We start from the raw sequence: 23,108 nt of genomic DNA on the forward strand, positions 1-23,108 counted from the left end.
CCTACCGAGCGAACAGGTCTGTGGATGATGCAGTCAACATGGGACTGCACTTCATCCTTGAACACCTCGACAGTGCAGGGACCTACACGAGGATCCTGTTCGTGGACTTCAGCTCAGCGTTCAACACCATCATCCCTGAACTCCTTTCATCCAAGCTTCTCCAGCTCAGCGTCTCACCTGCCATCTGCCAGTGGATTTACAGCTTCCTGACGGGCAGGACACAGCAGGTGAGGCTGGGAGAGACCACCTCATCCACACGCAGCATCAGCACTGGGGCGCCCTAAGGTTGTGTCCTCTCTCCGCTGCTCTTCTCTCTCTACACGAACGACTGCACCTCAGCGGACCCGGCTGTCAAACTCCTCAATTTTGCAGATAACACCACTGTCAACGGCCTCATCAAGGACGGTGACGAGTCTGCATATCGACAGGAAGTGGAGCGGCTGGAGCTGTGGTGCGGCCGACACAACCTGGAGCTGAACACGCTCAAGACTGTAGAGATGATCGTGGACTTCAGGAGGCATCCTTCGCCACAGCTGCCCCTCACGTTGTCCAGCTGCCTTGTGTCAACCGTCGAGACCTTCAAGTTCCTGGGAATTACAGTCTCTCAGGACCTGAAGTGGGCAACCAACATCAACTCCGTCCTCCAAAAGGCCCAGCAGAGGATGTACTTCCTGCGGCTTCTGAGAAAGCACGGACTGCCACAGGAGCTGCTGAGGCAGTTCTACACAGCAGTCATTGAATCAGTCCTGTGTTCTTCCATCACAGTCTGGTTTGGTGCTGCTACAAAAACGGACAAACTCCGACTGCAACGGACAATCAGAACTGCTGAAAGGGTTGTTGGTACCCCCCTACCCACCCTTGAGGCCTTGCACGCTGCCAGAACTAAGACAAGAGCGTGCAAAATCCTCTCGGACCCTCCACATCCAGCTCTAACCAGCTCTTCTAGCTCCTTCCCTCAGGTAGGTGCTACCGATCAATGCAAACTAGAACTAGCAGACATTCCAACAGCTTCTTCCCTCTTGCGATCAACTTCTTAAACACCTAACCTACAATTCTATTGCAACATGCTGGCAATTTTTTGACTTGAGTTCGTTGTCACATTTCTGTGGGGCCAATTATATATTACTCGTGCACTCACTGTAGTAGTTTCGCCACGCTGCACTATTTGCATATCTGTTGTTGACCTATACTGGCCACTCAAGCATCTGCTCCATGTGCACACTGACTGAGGAGTATCTGCAACATTTCAATCAACATTGTTCCAGATTATCGCGCTACTCATCACTTTAAACTGCATATACTCCTTGAAGTTTCGGCGCCCTTTGCACAATGGTCATTGCACTGGACTATTGCAATATTAGTCATTCGAACTGCTCTAAGTGCTAGAGGACTCTGCATCTTTTGCACAATTGTCAAAAAATAAAAAATAAATAAAATGTACTGGCATTACCAGATAACTATTAACCCTTTATTGCTCAGTGACTGTTTTTTGTCAATGTCTTTACGTCTCAAAGTGTTCTCTGTCAATTGACTGTTTGTTGTCGTACTAGGGCGGCTCCAACTACCGGAGACAAATTCCTTGTGTCTTTTTTGGACATCCAACTACCGGAGACAAATTCCTTGTGTCTTTTTTGGACATATTGGCAAATAAAGATGATTCTGATTCTGAACTGCCTCTGCCGCGCAGTTGCGCTGCCCCCCCCACGTTCATGAAACTAGGGCCCTTTATCTTGCACTTTATCTTGTTAACTTTAACCACCGCCAAAAGTGATCCATATCTTTCTCTGCATCATCTTGAGAAGTTAACCACCCTGCTTTCTCTGGTGTCAACCCCTGCAAAGGGGGTTTCAACTCTACTGGAAGCTTTCATCATGCTGCTTTTTGCTGTCAGCTGGTGGCCAACGCTAGCTACTACTTTGCTAACATGGCGCACATAACACAATCCTCAACATTTTAATTACCCTCATCAGTTTTTGTTACACATCCTTGAATCTCTTGAAAGGCGCTATGTAAATTGTTGATTATTATTATCATTGTTATGAATAACTACAATTATATATTAACATTTTACCAAAGAGGAAGAGCTAAAACTGTTTGCTATTAAGGAATCATCAAACATAGAGACAAGTTACCCAGGAAACTGCCAGGTCATGCATGTAACTTTGCATTTATTGTACATGGCTGTTATTGTCCCTGTACTTGGTTGTGTCTGCAGATTCCTAAGTCACTCTGCCAGCTCGGGCAGCAAAGCCAGGCCTCCTCCTCAGACTCGTAGGTGCGTTGCCGTACCACATACTTCCTGTTCTGCACACGCTCAATGGTGCTGATGGAATGACGATGATGCTGCAGTTCTTGATATGCTCTACCTCATAGGTGTCAAACTGGTGGCCTGGGGGCCAGATCCGGCCCGCCACATCATTTTATGTGGCCTGCGAAAGCAAATCAAAATTGATCATTGTGTTCTGGTGTAATACCATTGAGATATATGCAAGCATTTTTTTGTTACCAATCAATCCCACTTTGAAAAGAAATGTAATAGTCGAAAAACATGTTGTTAAAGGCTTCTGATTTCAAAACTGGTTATTCATCAATGTGTTATGTATACTGTATGTAATTACAGTATATGAGGTAATCTTTCATTTATATGGGTTCACAGTCATAGCGGCCCTCCGAGAGAAGTCATAACTACGATGTGGCCCGTGGCAAAAATGGGTTTGACACCCCTGCTCTACCTAACCAATGATGTAGTAGACCAGACTGACCTGCTGCAATTAGCTGCTGTTGTTTGTAGAAAAATTCGGTCTGTCCCCAAATATAGTCAATGCATGAAGTCAATGTGAAATATAAAATTCTATAACCTTATAAGGTACAGCCGCACAATATAATGTGATTCCCTTCTACGATTTGTATCAAGTATAAGTTAATTTAAAATAACTACATGTTACCACTCTAGGAAAACCTTTATATAAACAGGAAAACCTTTATATAAACATGGTAGCTTCATTAAGGAATCAGCTTCATTAATGCTTGATTGGAAGTATAAATATATCATATTTCAGTCATCATGGGGTCTCTGTTCACTGTGATGGGTAAAATGCAGAGAACAAATTTTGTGTGCATACATGCATGTTCATGACAATAAAAGGTGATTCTTCTTCATAATTTGGGTCCCTTTCCATTTATTGGAGGGTGGCTAATGGGATAATACAATTCATTTATAGTTAACTGATGGTAAAAATATTGATCTTATTTATTATAGCGCTTCCTTGGATGAGGGAAGTAGTGGAGCATCGGTGCTATGTGGACAGGTACTACCTATATGCATACAGTACATGTATTTCTTTGAATTATGTGTCTGCTGCCTCTAGTCAACCATGTACTTTTATCTCTTTGTTTTCATAGCCGCCGTCATCCTCCTCCTTTGATGGCAACCTGAAGACGGATCAGTCAGATTCAGAGTCCAAATGGCCGGACGTCCCTCCTGTTCTCAATCAAAACGAGGATCGCAAGAGAAACAAATATCTGAGAAAAGATTATCTCAAGGTGTGTGTGTTCATGCGCAGCAGTCACATTTCTCAGCAGTCACATTTCTCCTTGAAACACATCTTTGCTGACCAAACCATTCGATATGCTTCATTTCTCACTAACCTCTTCCAGTGTTAATTGACCGAACATGTTGACTTTTAAATGAACTTTTCCTTTTTAGCTTTAATTGAGTTTTTCTGGATTCTCTGAAGTAATTTCTTGTTAGCTTACATGGGAATTTGCAGTATTTATGGCATTATCTTGTTTATGAACAAATGAGGATCAAAGCTTTCTGGCGTTTACCCTTTGATCACTGCAGTTTGCCTCCATAGCACGAGATTTACACGATAATCGTACTCAGTTGTAGCGTTTATGGTTGACATAAGAATTGCGCTTAATTTAGAAGGAAATGATGAGTTGGGGCGGCACGGTGGACGACTGGTTAGAGCGTCAGCCTCACAGTTCTGAGGACCCGGGTTCAATCCCCGGCCCCAGCTGTGTGGAGTTTGCATGTTCTCCCCGTGCCTGCGTGGGTTTTCTCCGGGCACTCCGGTTTCCTCCCACATCCCAAAAACATGCATTAATTGGAGACTCTAAATTGCCCGTAGGCATGACTGTGAGTGCGAATGGTTGTTGGTTTGTATGTGCCCTGCGATTGGCTGACAACCAGTTCAGGGTGTACCCCGCCTCCTGCCCGATGACAGCTGGGATAGTTCTCCAGCACGCCCGCGACCCTAGTGAGGAGAAGCGGCTCAGAAAATGGATGGATGGATGATGAGTTGGAAGCGGCGCCTGCGTCACTTCCGGGTTATCGTAATTTTAAATTACAGCATTATAAATCAAGATATTTGATAGATATGAGGGGCACCACGTCATATTTTTACAAGTTTAACTTGAGGCGAAATGACGACAAACCTTTATAATCAGTCTCTTATCGGAAGGTGGCTAAATTTTAGGAACTTTGAGTTCTAAACTTTCTAGAGGTTCCGTTCCAAGCCCAAATACACACATAATCAATGCAAGTGGTGAATTTTATAGAAAATTTAATAATAAAAAGGGGTTTCTACAGGATAAAACACAGACAAACACAAAACAAACAAGGTATCTACGAACATTGGCAAAGGAAGGGATTTGTAACGTGAGATGAACAGAATGGGCGTGTAGTGAATGCGTATAGCTGAGGACTCCTGGTCTCGTTAATATAAACTCAAATATGCACTAATACGTCCTTTTAGTAGACCGCAATGTTGGACTTACGTGTCTGGAACAAGTTTGAGGCAGGCGAGTCAGGCTCCCGAGTGTTCGGCCGGCCCGGTCCACACCGGGAACGGGTGGATTCAACGGGAGGAAGAGGAAAAAAAAGGGAGGAGAAGCAGGAGGCCAACGAGTTCTCAGGCAGGATGTCTCTTGGATGACGTTCGGAGCGGGTGCGTTGCGTCCACCTCCGTTCCCTCAGACTGTGTTCGGGGCCCCAAACAGGGTAGCTCGGAATGCTTGCAGGATGCTCTGCAGGCAGGGATGGTCCAATGTGTTTTCCACCTCGGGTGAGGTGGGCGTCCTGCCTGGCCCGGTTGTCGGCGAGTTGGTCGGGTGACCAAAGGAAGACTTCTCCACCAAGACTCCAAAAACTTCTCAACTCTTCAACTTCTCAGCACCGGCCCCTTTTATGGCCGGAGCGGGCCAAAAGGGGGGGTTTTACCCCCCCCCCCCCTCTTTTCTAGCACCTTCGCGAACACCGAGGGGCTGAACTGCCTTTTGGCGTTATTTTTCCATTCTAGGATTATTTTGTGGTTTAAAACCAGTGGAATAAAAATATTAATTATTGGATTTAAGATAACGAGACCATTTCCTCACCCTGCATTGGTCCACGCTCATCCTCTTTCATACCTGTAATGAATGTTTCAAATGTTGTGTGGTGTGGAGAACATTACTATTTTCATGTGACACTTGTGGTGTGGGGTGAAACATTTCATCAGGTTCAGTTAACAACAGATTTGACGTTAGACATTCAAGTTTGCAGCAATACAGTCACTAGTGGCGTTCATGTAAAGTTCTTAAAATATTAACTCCCAGTCGAGTCACAGACTGTCTTATGAACCCATGTCTATAGTATCGTTCTGTCGCCCGTGGGTGTCGCTGTTGCCTGTTCCAACTCCCAAGTAGCAGCACTCAGCAGGGTGGAGGCGTCTTTGTGGGTGCAATCCTTTGACTGGCGGGGAGTTAATTAACTTAGCGTCCGGGGGCGAACTCGGCATCCTTGGGTCTCTGCTTAGACGTAGCAGGCAGACGTGATTCACTTAGCGCCGGCATGGCAAACCAAATGTCTCGGCAGGGAGCGGCGGTAGTGCGAGGCTGGGGTGCCGGGTGGCATCTTTTGTGTGGCATGTCCGCTACACAGTGCAGACAACTGTCTGCCAACGCCAAAACAAATCCTGATTGTACAGCTTTCTTGATAACCTCCTCCTCCTGCTTATGCATTCAATATGTCATCAGTGATTCTACCAAAAGTTTAAATAAAATCACAAATCCACATATTTATTTGGGAGGCACATATTTATATATATATGATACACAAAAAATCTCTTCCTTGATCAATGCTGCATCCCTTAACAGAGGTATGTGGGTAATCAGTAAGCAGTTTTTGGAACATGAATAAATAAAAAAGAGCATAATATGCTTACGTATCATGTCAAATACATAACTTAGGTTTTTGCCTGCTGTCTTGACAGTACAAATGCCAGAGTGCCCGGAAAAACTGCAGCGGCAAGGACGACTGTGAGGTGTGTGTGCGTGTGTGGGAAAGAGCCTGTGTGGGTTAACACCATCATCAAACTTAATTGAATCCTGTGAATGACATTCATTTTGTCTGCAGGAGAGTTTACGCAACTCTGATTTCAGCACCACTCTCACTGTGTTTGGACTCAAGCCAAGATCAGGTACTAATGTGCACTCTTACATACAAACATGTTATGAGCATGCAAAAATATGAACCTTTCATTTGTATTTTCTTCTCAGCCAGTGTGTATACAGTTAGATTTGCTTATTTTAGTTGTATTACATAATATTAACTTGCTAGCTGGCAACAAAATCTTATTTCATGTCAATGTTTTTTTTTCTTTTTTTCCTCTTTAGAAACATTAATTGCAGATACATACGTAATACAGTGATGTAATGACGAACTTAGTTGGAAAATGACATTATACTATTTTATTGTCTTCTGCATGCCTGTGGTAATACTAAAGTTCTCTGGAAGTGAGGAGGTTTCTAGGGAAGCATGAGCAAAGACATCACCTCCCATTTCATCAGAGTGTGAACTCCTGGGCTAGTGGGTTCACGTTCAACATTGTTTACATTTAAGAATTCCTAATTTAAAACGATCAAGCTATTATAAATCAGTAGCTGTAACCATCGTGTCCGTCACTGTTTCCTGGAAGGTCTAAATGTACATGTAAAGCTAATCAGAAGTATTTTATGTGTCCTTTATGTTGGTATTTTTTTTCATTGTCTGGAAATCTTGACAATTTTCCCAATCTGATATGCCAGCAAGAGGAAGTCATCAGGAGTTCAGCTCAACTGAGCCCAGCTTCACTATGAGGAGAAAGATGGAGCATTTGAGAGAGGAAATTGAGCAGATAGGAATCCTACGACAGGTTGTCATATTATTTTTATTATCGATTTTATGATTTGGCATGTTTCCAAAGTTGTGTCACAAGCCAAAGGCAGTATCAGGAGAGTTTTCTCCAAATATTTGCAGTCTGACCATGCTGGCTTCTCAGTTAATGTCTCTTAAATTAAAATTAAGACCCAAGGCACCAGTGATGAGCAACATTTTCTGGAAAATGGCTTTGGGAGTATTATCACTAAAGCAATGACTGAGCCCGTTCTCCTCAGTATTGAGCAGGATTTCGCTTTAAAACTTCTTGGTTCGATTCTCGGCACGGCCCTTTCCCCGTGCAGTCTCCATGTTCTTGATTGCATGGGTTTTTGGCTTCCTCCCACATTGCAAAAACATGCATGTCAGGTTAATTGAAGACTCTAAATTTAATGTAAGTGTTAATGTTTGTTTGTACCCTTTCAATGACTGAAGTCCAGTCCAGCTTGTACGCCACCTCCACCTAATAGTCAGCTGGGGTAGGAGCCAGCTCACCTGTAGACCCTGAACAGGATAAACTGTAGAAAATGGACCAATGGATGGAACAAGTAATGAGTTACTTGAAGATTTTTTAAATTGTTAAAACTACCAAGTAAATGAATGACACCAAACAGCCCTTTGAAATTATATTGTGTTTCTGCAGCAAAATTAAGCATTTTTAGCACAGTTCTGCCTCCCATGTTGATAATGTTTTGCAGCAAATATCAATCTGTAGTATTTTACGTCGTGGTGTGACACAACACTACTGCTTCTTTATTAGGAAATATTGGATAATCAAAAATTTAATCATCAAAATATATTATTTTACTAGCTAATTAGAGGGTCAAACTGATGATGATGCAATACAGATCTACACAACTGTAAACTACAACAATAATGAACGTTTTGAAATAATACCTCTCTGACAGTGCAAATCAAAACTGAGAATTCTTATCTTTGTAAAACTGCGAGCAAAGTTTTTTTTTGTCTGACAGAGGTAAAAAAAGAATTCCATCCATCTTCTATACCGCCTATCATGTTGAGGGTCATGGAGAACCGGAACCTATCCCAGCTCACATTGGGGAAAAGGCGGACTACACCCTGGACTTGGTCTTCAGTCAATCAAAGGGCACATACTGTAGTGCCTAGTGACAGACATCATTCACTAACTGCACAAAAGATAGGCAAATGTACCACTACACCATCAGTGCCTCCACTGCAAACTACAACCACAATAATAAACATATTGTTAAATTAATACCTCTCTGCTAGTCAAAACTAAGCACTCTTATCTTTGTAAAGAAAACAAATTTTTTTTGCTTGACATTGTTGCAGAACATTGAGTCCAGACTGAAGGTGTTGCTTCCAGACGATGTCGGAGCTGCTCTGATGGACGGCGTGGTCCTTTGTCATTTAGCCAATCACATTTGTCCTCGCTCTGTAGCCAGCATCCACGTACCTTCGCCTGCAGTGGTAGTGCACTTTTATTTATTACATCTTTTAGTGCAAGCTAAGTAATAGGTGTTTGTATTTTGTGGTGATCCTCTTTGTGTCTTCTCAGCCAAAGCTCAGCATGGCAAAATGCCGTAGAAATGTGGAGAACTTCCTGGATGCCTGTAAGAAAATGGGAGTTCCACAGGTAATCATTTACAACTTTCCATGCCTCACTCACTCTTTATACATGTTTTCTTTGGCAATTTGTATCGACCAATGTTTTAAGTAATGTTGCCAACATGTCCATCACCCACATGTTTCTCCAAGGGAGGTTAAGATACATATTTGGACATGTAACTTCACATACACTGAAAGAACACAAAATTGCTGAAACTAATGCTGAGACAGCCTGACTGACTCACCCAGTAGGATTAAATTAAGGTCTCATATGAAGTTAATTTTGAGAAAAGAATGGCTTGTACCACTTTTAATGATAGATTATTGATCTGCTTCATGAGATAAAGTTACATCTACTAGCAGCTACTCTTTTTTCAAAGAGTGATATTAATAGGGGAGAGTTTGTGTAGTTTCACTTGAAGAGTGGTGTACAGGCTGTCACCAGAAATACAGGTGTTTGCACTTGTAGGTATACAGGTTATACCGAGTTCTTTTTTATTCACCTTTGTCAGTACCCCATAACAAGAATTACTATGTTAGGACCAAGCCAAGCCGCATTCGGGAGAATTATTTGATGTTGTCAGCACCAACAATGATTTGTGGCGAATCCGTTGTGTCTTGCCAGCCTAAAAACCACAAGCCTCTGGTGTTCAAAAAGGTTTTCTCTAATCTAAAACAAATTTTTTTTCCCCGAGTCATTATCATTAGCTAATTTTGCATTTTTAGCTACTTAGTTCATGTTATTAAAACTATGAGAATGACAACGCTAACTAGCTCTTCATCAATATGTAATGTGATTTTTGTATTTATTTTTTCTTATCAGTACGAACACTTCGTAACCTAATAAAAGAAGGAAACTATTTTGTGTGTAGTTATTTTTGCTGTGCCAAGTCATAATGGTTGTAGTATATAATTGACACTAAAATTAACTTTTTACTTTTGTTCTTAAGTACATTAAAGAGTGTACCTTTTAACTTTTACTTTAGTACCTGAGTTGAATCAGTAATGATAGTTTTATTTAAGTCTTTTTTTTAAACAAGTATCTGTACGTCGACTTTAGTACAGCGTGTGATTACTTTTGCCACCTTTCGGGCCGTCCGTGTTTAATTTCCACTTGCGTCTTTTCTGCTAACGCAGGACAAGCTGTGTCTGCCCCATCACATCCTGGAAGAGCGTGGGTTGGTCAAGGTGAGCGTGACCGTGCAGGCGTTGCTGGATCTACCCGCCATGAAGCCCACGCAACTATCAGCCGCTTGACACTCGCCTGTCCAGCCCAAACCCACTCCCACCTCACCAGGGACCAGAGATCCCCTCTTTGTGCCCCTATCAGAAGGCGTGGACCTAGTGGCTCGTGGCTTTGCTTTGTGCCTGACTGAAACAGTAGACTAGAAGGTGAACCTCCTCCTGTCTGTGTGTATGATGTCAGACGCTTCCTGTCCATCACAGCTTTGACCTGTATCCTCTTCCTACTTCCACCACTGGGACTTTTTGGACTAGACAGTGTCTCTAAAGGAAGTCCCGCTGATCCCTCTTTCGATGCCCAGTGATTATTGAGCCTACTTCAAGTGCCGGTTGTGACATGTAACGCACTCTTTGAACCCCTTGTCATTCATGAACTTATTTATATTCAGTGCTGTTTGCATTCTTTCTACTCTATACAGCTAATTTACCTGCCAGTTTGAGCACTCTACTGTTTCAAATCTTTGCCTTTCAAAATGCATGACGACCGCATTTGTTGTTGAAGTCATGCCATAGCAAACCTTCTTAAACTAGTGTACAAATCCTACGCAGTTAGTGTATAGGATCACTGTGATGACATGTAGCCCACTTTGGTTTCAGAGCATTTTCTCCTCTTTTAATTAAAAGTCATGTATTTTAAAATGTTCTACCATTTTAATACTTTGTCACGCAAGACACAAAGCAGCTTTTCATCTTTGCTTTGGATGCTTTTACCGTGGAAGGATCCAAACACGACGAGACAACTTCCACAAAGCACAATGTGCACGCACCGTCTCATATGCTCAGTCACGTCAGGGAAAGCAAAATGATTCATGCTTTTATTGTTGTTTGGCAATCGCATGTGTTGTTAAATGTTTTTATTTTGCATGTATGTACCTTGGCCATAACTCTGATCATGATACCGTCTTGAATCAGTAATTAAATTCTCAACCTCATGTTTACTGTTATAATTACATTTTTGATTTTAGAGTTTAGATTTTATTTATTTATTTAAGGATTATTTCTTTTTTTTAACTTTAAAATATTTTAGCGTGTCACTGACAGAACTCCCTGTTCCTTTAAAATTAACTTTATTTGAAGGAAAGGCCACAATATAAAAGATAGATAAAGATGACCTGAAATGAATGATAACGACATGATGATCTTTCCAGGATTTACCGAGGGTTGACTAACCATACCCTTCTTCCTTCCTTCCTTCCTAACTTTTTTTTTTGACTCGAACAAAGGAATTGTTTGTTTTGAAAAATGTCCAAATTGTGATTTCCTCTCTTCCTAGGAAGTGACACAAACTGTACACTTCACGTATTCTACTTTTTTTTTTTTTTAATAGGGTTGCTGAATTCTGGAAACCTTTTCTCGGGATTACATTATATGGGAATGGCATGGGAATGTGCAAAACACCAGATTGGGGATTGTGTTATGAGTTATTACATTTTCTCACTGAAAGCAAGACCTGTGTATTTTTTGAAGTGAACAATGACGTTATGTTTGACAAATATATTTAAATCTGATGTGCTTGTTCTTCTTTCTCAATACTCTCATTTATTTATTTTTTTTGGTCATGCTTGGATGTCTCATATTTGCTTCCCCTTTTTACGTATACTGACTATATTTCATGGAAAAAAACAATTATTACTCATTAATTGAGTGAAAAACATAATCTTTCATTTCTAACAGTTGGATAAACAACTTTACTTCAGTACCTTATCCATCCATACAATACATTATAATCCATATCCCATCAGAAACTGTAGAAGCACTTTTTACAGAATAGAAAGTCAGCCATGTCAGATAATTCCATAGTGTATATATTTTGTCTTTTTTTAAATTTTATTTATTTTTTAACTGTTTTATAAGTGCAGCACGCTGGGTGACTGGTTAGCACATCCGCCTCACAGTTCTGAGGACCCGGGTTCAAAGCCGGCCTTGCATGTGGAGTTTGCATGTTCTCCCCGTGCCTGTGTGGGTTTTCTCCGGGTACTCCAGTTTCCTCCCACATCCCAAAACATGCATGGTAGGTTAATTTAAGACTCTAAATTTCCCGTAGGTGTCAATGTGAGTGTGAATGGTTGATTGTTTATATGTGCTCTGCGATTGGCTGGTGAGCAGTTCCGGGTGTACCCGGCCTCTCGCCAAGAGTCAGCTGGGATAGGCTCCAGCTCACCCGCGACCCAAGTGAGGATAAGCGGTACGGAAAATGGATGGAGGGAAGTTTATAAGTGAACGTGTTTATACACCAGTCGAAAGATACATTTTGTGCTAGCATTATCGTCTGATTGATCATGAATGAGGTAGCATTTGAGGTGTATTTATAACCATCTACATAATTGAAGAGGAAAAAATAAATGAAACCAATTCGTAAGCTACCTCAGGTGTCACATGTTTTGACTTCCACACCTCACCCCTATATCAAGTGTTTTGTTGTCATTATTTTATAATCCCACAGACTACGCAATTGAATTGACAAAGGTCACACAAAAAAAGCTGCTTGAGAGAGAGGGGAAGTGAAAGGATACTTAATATTTCAACACGAACTGGAACAATCTGTTCTTGACTGTACATTCTGTTTGCTGAGTTAGAGTGGTCCATCATGAATCATGTGAATCATATACTGATGAGTCATACCGGTCAATAATGGATCATATGAATCATACTTGGCATTTCTGAAATAATCATAATTATAATTAATCATCATTGTTGGGATCTAAATGATGCTTTTTGTTTTTTTCCCCTGATCTATGACTCTTAAGTGACCAAATATTTACCATACAGACATTTCCCCCTTTTTGCTTTAGGAACACAATGAATTAAGGTGCAAACAATGAAATGTAGCACAATATTTGTCAAATATCTTGTCTTTTGTTTCTCTCGCTTTTTTTTTCAACATGCATGCTGTTATATCCTCCGAGTACCTTTTGCATCTTGTTCTCAAAAAGGAGCTGAAAGGCAAAATTCACAACATTGTATTTGATCCTTGAATCAATCAATACACATGGATATTTTCAATTACAATTGGTATTTTAAACAGTCAGCTTCATCATGCTGTTTACATTTTGACTTCATGAAACCAAGGGAACATTTCATGTCCTCACATGAAACATTGAAAGACAACGGTGCAACCATGAGTCACTGACATACCATACCAAAATTAAAGCTATGTACACACTTTTTCCCCCTGTATTTTAAAGTAGGTCAATTGCATGTAAAAATAATGAATGACCGAAGCTCTGTACATCTCATCTGTATAACATCCCTCTGTTTCTTACAAAAAACATCAAAACATGGTAATTATAAATAAATTATTTGCAATTCAATCACTTGTGTTTTTTTCCTACATCCTACAATTGATAGAATGTGGAAATCCATTTGATTTAGTTTGATTTGAAATATAGCACATTGTAGCAAGCAATAACAAAGAATATGCATTAACAGAATGTTAGGCTCCACCTGTAGTTTTCCCATATTTAAAAAAAAAACATGAATGGAAGTGTTTTCAGCAGTTTTTTTAGCTGACTGGGGTACACCCTTGGACTGGTTGCAAACCAATCACAGGACAGAACGGATAGATAAGAAACCACTCACCCCTATCAACAATTAACATTGTTCAAGAAACCAGACGTGCATGTTTTTGGAATGTGAGAGGATGTCATGGTCTGTGTTTTGGTTTGGGTTGTGTTTAGTTTTGTTCCATGTTTTCCTGTGTTCCATGTTTGTCGTGTGCTCATTTGGTTGTTGTGTCCACCTGTTCTCGGCTACCTTGTGTCGACCAATCAGCTCTCTCCAGCCACTTGTGTCTTGTCCAGGTGTTCCTCGTTGTCTTGTCAATCTGTTTGTATTTAGTTCCCTGGTTTCTTTCAGTTCTTGTCAGTTCATTGTCACATGTCTTTGCGGTATGTCATTGTCAGGTGTCATTGTCTCTGTCTGAGCCATGTCATAGTCACCAGTTGTTGCTCAGTTATTTCATCAGTCATGTCTTGTTTCTTGTTTTGGGTTAACTCAAGTGTTTCTTTGTTACTTTGTGTTTAGATTTTGGACTCTCTTAATTTAGCATTTAGACTTTCTCATGATCCTTGTTTTCCTTTTGTTTTTTGGAATTAAATATAATTTTTTATATACTCCTGCACTACTGCATTGCCTCCCTGCTTCCCTGCACTTGGGTCCTCCATGTTTTGACAGAGGAAGCCAAAGTACCTTAAGAAAACTCACACAACCACGAAGAGAACATGCAAACTCCACATAGGTGGGTGCGAACCGAGATTCGAACCAGGGAACTCTTGGCGGTGAGGCAGACGTGCTAACCGCTAGTGCACCCTTATGTCAACCAGGTCACCCTAAATGTTTGTTGTTGTGATGCTACTGAAAATCAGTGGATAAGATCCTGCTGCAAAATCCGATGATGAACTGTACATTCACCGGACACAAACCGGTGCAACTAATGAGATCCAATACTCTGTCTTTTTTAATATCCTAATGCCTAGATTTGATTGACTTAGTCAGAGGTGTTAATTAAACAATTTAAACAGATGCCCCAGCCACCTCATGTGGCTCCTCTCGATGTGAAGGAGCAGCGGCTCTACTCTGAGATCCTCCCAGGTGACCGAGCTATCTCACCCTATCTCTAAGGGAGAGACACCCTGCAGAGGAAAGTCATTTCGGCCGGTTGTATCCTGGATCTTGTTCTTTCGGTCACGACCCACAGCTCGTGACCATAGGTGAACGTAGATCGACCGTTAAATCGAGAGCTTTGCCTTTTGGCTTAGCTCCTTCTTTACCACAACGGATCGATATAAAGTCCGCATCACTGCAGACGCTGCACCGATCCGCCTGTCGATCTCCCGTTCCATTCTTCCCTCAGTCGTGAACAAGAGCCCAAGATACTTGAACTCCTCCACTTGGCGCAGGATCTCATCCCCGACCTGGAGAAGGCACGCCACACTTTTCCGACTGAGGACCATGGTCTCAGATTTGGAGGTGCTGATTCTCATCCCAGCCGCTTCACACTCGGCTGCGAACTGCTCCAGTGAGAGTTGGCGGTCACGGCTTGATGAAGCCAACAGAACCACATCATCTGCAAAAAGCAGAGATGCAATACTGAGGCCACCAAACCGGACCCCCTCTACGCCTCGGCTGCGCCTAGAAATCGGTGACAAAGGTCCAACCCTCACCGGAAACGAGTCCGACTTACTGCCGGATATGCGGACCAAACTCTGACTCCGGTCGTACAGGGACCGAACAGCCCGTATCAGGTGGTTTGGTACCCCATACTCCCGAAGCACCCCCCGAGGGACACGGTCGAACGCCTTATCCAAGTCCACAAAACACATGTAGACTGGTTGGGCGAACTCCCATGCACCCTTGAGGACCCTGCCAAGGGTGTAGAGCTGGTCCACTGATCCACAGCTAGGATGAAAACCACACTGCTCCTCCTGAATCTGAGATTCAACTTCCCGATGGACCTTCCTCGCCAGCACCCCTAATAGACCTTACCAGGGAGGCTGAGGAGTGTGATCCCCCTGTAGTTGTAACACACTCTCCAGTCCCCCTTCTTAAAAAGGGGGACCACCACCCCAGTCTGCCAATCCAGAGGCACTGTCCCCGATGTCCACGCGATGTTGCAGAGGTGTGTCAACCAGGACAGCCCTACAACATCCAGAGCCTTGAGGATCTCCTGGCGAATCTCATCCACCCCTGGGGCCTTACCACCGAGGAGCTTTTTAACCACCTTGGTGACCTCAACCCCAGAGATAGGAGTGCCCGCCTCAGAGAACCCAGACTCCGCTCCCTCATGGGAAGACGTGTCGGTGGAATTGAGGTCTTCGAAGTATTCTCTCCACCGGCTCACAACGTCGCTAGTCGAGGTCAGCAGCGGCCCATCCCCACTACACACAGTGTTGATGGTGCACTGCTTCCCCCTCCTGAGATGCCGGATGTTGGACCAGAATTTCCTCAAAGCTGTCCGGAAGTCTTTTTCCATGGCCTCACCCAACTCTTCCCATGCCTGAGTTTTTGCTTCAGCGACCATCAAAGCTGCATTCCGCTTGGCCAGCCGGTACCCATCAGCTGCCTCAGGAGTCCCACATGCCAAAAAGGCTCGATAGGACTCCTTCTTCAGCTTCACCACGACAGGCACCAACCACCTTACGGCCACAGCTCCGGTCGGCCGCCTCAGCAATGGAGGTGCGGAACATGGTCCACTCGGACTCAATGTCCCCCGCCTCCCCCGGAACATGAGCAAAGTTCTGTCGGAGGTGGGAGTTGAAAATCCTTCTGACAGGGGATTCCGCCAGACGTTCCCAGCAGACCCTCACGATACGTTTGGGCCTGCCACGTCGGACCAGAATCTTCCGCCACCATCAGAGCCAGCTCAAGCTCCTTCCCTGCCAGAGAGGTGACATTCCACGTCCCTAGAGCCAGCTTCTGTAGCCAGGGATCGGATCGCCAAGGTCCCCGCCTTCGGCCATCGCCCAGCTCGCACTGCACCCGACCTCTCCCACATGTGGTGAGCCCATGGGCCCGGCCACCAGGCGCTCGCCTTCGAGCCCCACCTCCAGGCCTGGCTCCAGAGGGGGGCCCCGGTGACCCACGTCTGGGCAAGGGAAACCTGATTCCATTTATTGTACTCGTCATAGGGGTTTTTGGAGCCGTGCTTTGTCTGGTCCCTCACCACCTCGGACCTGTTTGCCATGGGTGACCCTGCCAACTTAGCCAACTTAGCTCCTAGGATCATTGGGACACACAAACCCCTCCACCACGATAAGGTGACTGCTCAAGGAGCAACAAAAAAAAGTTTTCCCGCCTTCTGAGGAACTGAGGACACACTCTAACATTTTATACGATAGGGGAATAATAATCACATTGATTAATTATCCATCCATCCATCCATCCATTTTCTGAGCCGCGTCTCCACACTAGGGTCGTGGGCGTGCTGGAGCCTAGCCCAGCTATCATCGGGCAGGAGGCGGGGTACACCCTGAACCGGTTGCCAGCCAATCGCAGGGCACATACGAACAAACAACCATTCGCACTCACATTCACACCTACGGGCAATTTAGAGTCTCCAATGCATGCATGTTTTTGGGATGTGGGAGGAAACCGGAGTGCCCGGAGAAAACCCACGCAGGCACGGGGAGAACATGCAAACTCCACACAGGCGGGTCCGGGGATTGAACCCCGCACCTCAGAACTGTGAGGCTGACGCTCTAACCAGTCAGCCACCGTGCCGCTGATTAATTATTAGTTTTCAAATATGATAATGTAAAAATAAAGCCATGTTCTTCTCGGCCGTGAACTGTCGGATGCTCGGGGCACTGTGTGTGAGTTGGTGCGTTGTCATGGTGAAGCAGCCAGAGGTTTTCCTGCCACAACTCATCTCTTCTCACACCGTGAACGGAGCAAACGCCGCTGCATTGTAGATTTTCTGGTTGATCGTCTGGCCAACATTAAAGGGGAAAACTGGTAGTTTGTAGTTTGGGTTTGAAATATATCTATTGCAACATCAGTCCTGCAACTTTTCTGGCACACCTATGAAGGGGCACAAGTGTCAACATAAATGAATTGATTTATTATTACTTATTACACTCTTAAATAACACCAGACAACTTGCTTTGCCATAATCCTCTTTTAATGTGGAATAGCCCCTCCCTCTTGCTTTTTCCTAAGAAGTCTAAAACTGCACCGAGCAGGCAAGCATCATTCACTCACTTGACACACACTTTTGGATCACACTCATGTAAGTATTGCCCCCTGTGGGCTTTCCTGCACATATTTTTACTCCCACTTGTTGCATACATTTATCAATGATTAGTCAATCTGATATTGGCCGTTCCTTTAATTTTTGTTTTCATCGGATTTCAGTTGCATTTCCACAACATGTTTAACTTGTATTTGTGTTTTTCAGAGTGCGCGCATAAAAATGCTGATGGCATTTAAACTGGCTTACAGAGCTTCACTGATGGTGCTCTTAATTTGCACGGACAAGTTGCATTGCAATGGTATTCTACTTTACTTGAAAATGAATTTTATGTCATTAGTGACTTAATCTGCAGAAATATGCAACTTTGTTTTAGCTGTTAACTTGAATCCAACCACCCAAGCATCCTTGATTTCACTTCATTACACATTATATTGTATGATGTCATTTTCTTTGCAGTGGATCCCCCCGAGGAGATTAAAATCATAGATCCTGGTCATCTTGGCCGTCTGGAGATAACATGGACTCTGCCATCCAGTTTAATTAATATCCAAGAAGGTGCTATACATTACCAGTTGGAATACTTCAACGCATATACGAAGAGTTGGGACGTGAGTACCGCCTGTATACAACACTCATTCAAATACAAGCATAGTAATTGAGAACTTTACCTTTTTAGGTTATTCAGACGCCTCAGAGGACATACAGCGCTCAGTTTGATCTGATGAAGGACATCAGCGTGAGAGTGTACACCCTGCTGGGTGGATCCTGCACTAATAACACTTGGATCAAGAGTCTAAACTACAAAGAACTGGTGCAGAAACCTCCTGGCACAGGTCAGTCAGGTGGAGAAAGCAGTGAGAAATGGTTGTCTTTATTAATGTAGGTTTTATTTCTCCATTTTCAACAGATCGTCAGGCCGTGAAAGATTTTGGGTGTGTGTTTTATAACATGGAGCACATGATCTGCAATTGGAATAAACACCCAAACTCTCCAGCCTCCTCACAGTTGCATATGTACTACTGGTGAGTCCCATACTATGATTTTTTTCTGTTGGCAAACAAAATGTTTTTCCATTAAAGCAATCGGTATATAACTTCTACACTAAAGAAAAAAATCCTTAAAATTTAGTTAACTCGGACATGCACATGATTAAAATGTGTTAAGTTAAAATAGTATATACAATATTAGATTATTTTCAAGGAAAAGAGGTTAAAATTACATCAGGTTAACACATTTTAATCACATGCAGCTAGCTGCAAAGTACTTCAGTACTATCATTGGTGGACACTGTTGGGAAATGAGATTATGTCATTTAAGTACAAAATGTAATGGTAATGCATTAAATTACTCGGAGTAAATGTGTAATTAAATTACATTTGCCCTTGGAAAAAATATTACAATTTTAGTTCTACTTGAGGCGGCACGGTGGACGACTGGTTCGAGCGTCTGCCTCACAGTTCTGAGGACCGCGGTTCAATCCCCGGCCCCGCCTGTGTGGAGTTTGCATGTTCTCCCCGTGCCTGTGTGGGTTTTCTCCGGGCACAAGGTTTCCTCCCACATGCCAAAAACCTGCATGGTAGGTTAATTGACAACTCTAAATTGCCCGTAGGTGTGAATGTGAGTGCGAATGGTTGTTTGTTTGTATGTGCCCTGCGATTGGCTGGCAACCAGTCCTCCTGCCCGATGATAGCTGGGATAGGCTCCAGCACGTCCACGGCCCTAGTGAGGAGAAGCGGCTCAGATGGATGGATGTTCATCTAGGGCCATCTATGCCAATGACATATAGCGATAGGATGAACAATTAACTACTCTGCCACTAGATGGCAGAAGGTACAATTACTCGAGTATATACAACTGTTGCCATTCATACAACAGAAAAAGTCATGGCATGTACCATAAATTATAAATGTATATAAATTTGGAAGTAAATTGATGATTAAATTGACACGGGATCATCATTTCAGTATTGTAATTGTAACTTTGTGTTTGGTGGTGTATTGCATAAAAATGCAGTATAACCTTGGCTAAAGCAAGTTTGAAAAACACTGACTTTGGTAACCAACCTAATGCTGTGGTTGCCATCATGGTGTAAACATCTTTTCCCACTGTTGCTGGGCAATGAGCTTTATGTTCTTCTCCACAGGCACAAAGAACTGGAAAAAACAGAGGAGTGTCCTAAGTACCTCTTTACAAATGAAGTCAAGAGTGGCTGCAACTTTACAGGACAACATTTCTCCGTTTTTACTGACATCAACTTCTGTGTTAATGGCTCCTCTTCCGAAGGCCCCCTTTGGCCTACGTATGCCTCCATTCAAATCCAAAACTTTGGTACCCTCCTCTAACATGGAAACATGCAACTCAACTATGTTACCCTGCAACCCTGTCAAAGTCCCAGTTCACCTGTCAGCATCATAATCTACTGTATGTCGTCTTGTTTGAACGCAGTGAAACCTGATCATGCGGACAAGCCCGATCTGCTGACAGGTCGACTCGCCCATATCAACCTTCTCTGGAGGAAACCTGATGGGAGAGTTCCTGAGCACTGCCTAGAATGGGAGGTGGAGCACACCAAAGAAGGCCCTCATGGGAAAAATGAATCTGTACGTTAGCCAATACCCAAAACTCCCGGACCGCTTGTTTGAATAGTGTATAGCTTCCCACCAAATTTTCTTATTTGAAATGGAATTGGCTGGATAGAGTACAAGGAGAAAAGGACAGCGCCACCTGCAGAGAGAATGATTAAACAACAGTGAGAATCACAAATGCTTCCGCAAGGGGGGGGGGGGGGGGGGGGGGAGGGGGGGGTGTGGGGTGGGGGGGGCCCCCCCTACACACATGTTTAGTGTGTGTAAACACCCCCCACACACCGGGTGGGGGGGGGGGGGGGATTTGTTTTGTTAAAAAAAAAGTGGGGGAAAAAAAAACAAAGGGAATTGTAGATGGTATGGGGATGGGTGGGTGGGCGGTGGGTGGGTGTTGAGGGGTGGGGTGGTAGTGGTAGTTTTTATGGTTGGTAGGTTGGAATAGTTTGTGTGGGGGGTGGTGGTTTTTATTGGGTGAATTTTTATGAGTTAAATATAAAAAAATTTTTTTATGTATGGGGTGGTGGTTTGAAAGTCGGTATATATTTTGTGTTTTGTAGATGTGAGAGTATCTAGATGGGAATACTGATATATTGAGTTAGGGGAAATAGGGGACTTATTTTAATTAGAGGCTCAGATAAGAATGGATATTGAGTGATTGTTAGGCGTGTGTGAAAGTGATGTTGGCTAGCTTAGGGGTTCCTCAGGTAATAATTTGTCTACTTATTTCTGGGCTGTGTTTGGGTCCAGTATCGGGTTGGGGCTGCTGGTCGGTTCGGTTTCCAGGTGGTTCAAAGTTTGACAATTGACAAAATCGACTCGGACGATTTGCAATACATTCACTTTAAATGGGATTAACATAATATACCGAATACCATTTCTTTCTTTTGTTTTTTTCTCTTTTGCTCTCTTTCTCTCTTTATTCTTTTTTTTCTTTTCTCTTCCAAATACAATTTCTAATCAGGGATATCAGTATGTAACAAAGAACATTTCTAGTCAAATTTCATGATGTTAAGAGTCTCCAGCACTTGAATGACAACGGTGTCCCACATGGGCCCCTTTACTTTTTACTTATAGCTGAATCTTTTTTTTTTATGCTACTATACATTGACACAATTTTACAGTGTTTGTCACTTTGAAAAAAACATTAATACCTACACTTACTGTGAATGGGATTCAGTGCACAAACTAAACAACATAATGGAATAGATATTAGCGGTGCCTGGATTTATGAGTGACCCGGATTAGGTTTTTGTTTGTTTGTTTTGACTTGCAAACAGATGCGATGAGAGTGCTAGATGGTTTGGCAGATAGTGAACAATGCTTAAAAAAAAAAGGCCTCAAGCTATTTATGGCCACTCACAGTTTACTGTCAAACTGAACAAAAGTCCGGTAGCAAAACAAACAATGCAAAATGTTATAGATGGTCTGAGGCGTAGCATCAGTGTTGCCTTGTTTTGTCTTTAAACAATGGATATTTCAACACAAACAGTAGGAACAGATTTAGAAAGACAAAAAAATAATAGTCACAAGCATATATTAGTTATCCTCTGCGAAACACAGCCAACATTACTGCAGTTTACTCAGCAGTTGTGACCGGCTCCTTTATGTATATCCACATGTCTGTATTATACTAGTGGCCAAGGCACACACACCAGAAGGAGCAGCACAATAACATAATCATGGTGCACAAACTGTTTCATTCTTCACATTCTATGTCATTGTTATTACTGTATGTTTTTATTAAGTACAATACTTTATTGTAATAATTTTGTTATTAGAAAGCATGTGACAACATTTTGCTGGTATTTTTTGGGGAGGCTAGAGTGGATTAATGGCATTTTCATTCATTTCAATGGGGAAAGATGATTTGCTAGTTATGTTTTTAGTTATGAGCATGGTCACGAATGAATTAAACTCGTAAGTCAAGGCACCACTGTATTTATACTTAACAATGTATGAGTGTATCTTATGACCATGTTACAGAAAAAACAAATTCTAAATATGCATCAACAACAATATCCACATTAGGTATTTGTTTTTTTTTCTTGTCAATGCTTTCCTTCTAATAAAATCTGTAAACTCTGATTTTGTCTATAATTTAGCTTTGATAAAGGGTTTTATCATACACTTTTCCCAAAACTTAAATAATAAATAATTTGCCCAATTTTACTGGAGACGTTTGTGCCCACACAGCATGATATTTTCAGTTTGGGAATGAATACATCTGGATCCAGGTTGACCTGCGTTTTTGCTGTTTGATCCCTTGTACGAAATGATACTGACAAGGTCACACATGCAGCCATCTGCAGGCTTCCCACTATCAATGCACAATTGTCCATATGCACGTGTGCCTGTGGGTAGGTTAATTTACTGTTTCATTGGTGGACACTGTTGGGAAATTAGATTATGTCATTTAAGTACAAAATGTAATGGTAATGCATTAAATTACTCGGAGTAAATGTGTAATTAAATTACATTTGCCCTTGGGAAAAATATTACAATTTTAGTTCTACTTGAGGCGGCACGGTGGCTGACTGGTTAGAGCGTCAGCCTCACAGTTCTGAGGACCCGGGTTCAATCCCCAGCCCCGCCTGTGTGGAGTTTGTATGTTCTCCCCGTGCCTGCGTGGGTTTTCTCCGGGCACTCCGGTTTCCTCCCACATCCCAAAAACATGCATTAATTGGAGACTCTAAATTGCCCGTAGGCATGACTGTGAGCGCGAATGGTTGGTTGTTTCTATGTGCCCTGCGATTGGCTGGCAACCAGTTCAGGGTGTACCCCGCCTGCTGCCCGATGACAGCTGGGATAGGCTCCAGCACGCCCG

General features: G+C 42.8%; 2 protein-coding genes and 1 long non-coding RNA gene across 6 annotated transcripts in view; 2 read left to right on the plus strand and 1 right to left on the minus strand.

Moving 5' to 3' along the window:
- The window catches only part of lrch2 (leucine-rich repeats and calponin homology (CH) domain containing 2), a 466,084-nt gene extending 454,567 nt beyond the window's left edge, over positions 1 to 11,517 (plus strand). For 3 of the 4 annotated variants that reach the window (XM_061751693.1, XM_061751690.1, XM_061751689.1), the window contains 9 exons: positions 2,216 to 2,275; positions 3,260 to 3,308; positions 3,403 to 3,543; positions 6,255 to 6,305; positions 6,398 to 6,461; positions 7,069 to 7,175; positions 8,492 to 8,629; positions 8,718 to 8,795; positions 9,905 to 11,517. In XM_061751693.1, coding sequence (XP_061607677.1) covers positions 2,216 to 2,275; positions 3,260 to 3,308; positions 3,403 to 3,543; positions 6,255 to 6,305; positions 6,398 to 6,461; positions 7,069 to 7,175; positions 8,492 to 8,629; positions 8,718 to 8,795; positions 9,905 to 10,024 — 808 coding nt within the window. In that variant the 3' untranslated portion in view covers positions 10,025 to 11,517. The remainder of the gene's footprint in view (positions 1 to 2,215; positions 2,276 to 3,259; positions 3,309 to 3,402; positions 3,544 to 6,254; positions 6,306 to 6,397; positions 6,462 to 7,068; positions 7,176 to 8,491; positions 8,630 to 8,717; positions 8,796 to 9,904) is intronic. The other variant, XM_061751691.1, reaches the window with a different exon arrangement.
- LOC133467163 (uncharacterized) lies at positions 7,177 to 19,886 on the minus strand. Its single transcript, XR_009785156.1, has 2 exons — positions 19,763 to 19,886; positions 7,177 to 8,770 (listed from the first exon to the last, which is right to left on the minus strand). It is a non-coding gene; the product is annotated as an uncharacterized LOC133467163 (long non-coding RNA).
- il13ra2 (interleukin 13 receptor, alpha 2) lies at positions 17,713 to 20,422 on the plus strand. Its single transcript, XM_061751694.1, has 7 exons — positions 17,713 to 17,735; positions 17,904 to 17,997; positions 18,156 to 18,307; positions 18,376 to 18,532; positions 18,607 to 18,721; positions 19,843 to 20,027; positions 20,145 to 20,422. The coding sequence occupies exons 2-7, from the start codon at positions 17,919 to 17,921 to the stop codon at positions 20,306 to 20,308; spliced, it is 852 nt and encodes a 283-aa protein (XP_061607678.1). The 5' UTR covers positions 17,713 to 17,735; positions 17,904 to 17,918; the 3' UTR covers positions 20,309 to 20,422.
- Positions 20,423 to 23,108: the final 2,686 nt, after the last annotated feature.

This window comes from Phyllopteryx taeniolatus, chromosome 17 (assembly GCF_024500385.1).
Source record: "Phyllopteryx taeniolatus isolate TA_2022b chromosome 17, UOR_Ptae_1.2, whole genome shotgun sequence".
Classification (NCBI taxonomy): Eukaryota; Metazoa; Chordata; class Actinopteri; order Syngnathiformes; family Syngnathidae; genus Phyllopteryx; species Phyllopteryx taeniolatus.

What these genes read in the sequence shown, in the direction of transcription:
- il13ra2 (XM_061751694.1), top strand. Translation starts at nt 17,919, where the DNA reads ATGCTGATGGCATTTAAACTGGCTTACAGAGCTTCACTGATGGTGCTC. An exon ending in CATATACGAAGAGTTGGGAC is followed by an intron (nt 18,308 to 18,375) that starts GTGAGTACCGCC and finishes TTACCTTTTTAG; the next exon opens with GTTATTCAGACGCCTCAGAG. An exon ending in GCAGAAACCTCCTGGCACAG is followed by an intron (nt 18,533 to 18,606) that starts GTCAGTCAGGTG and finishes CATTTTCAACAG; the next exon opens with ATCGTCAGGCCGTGAAAGAT.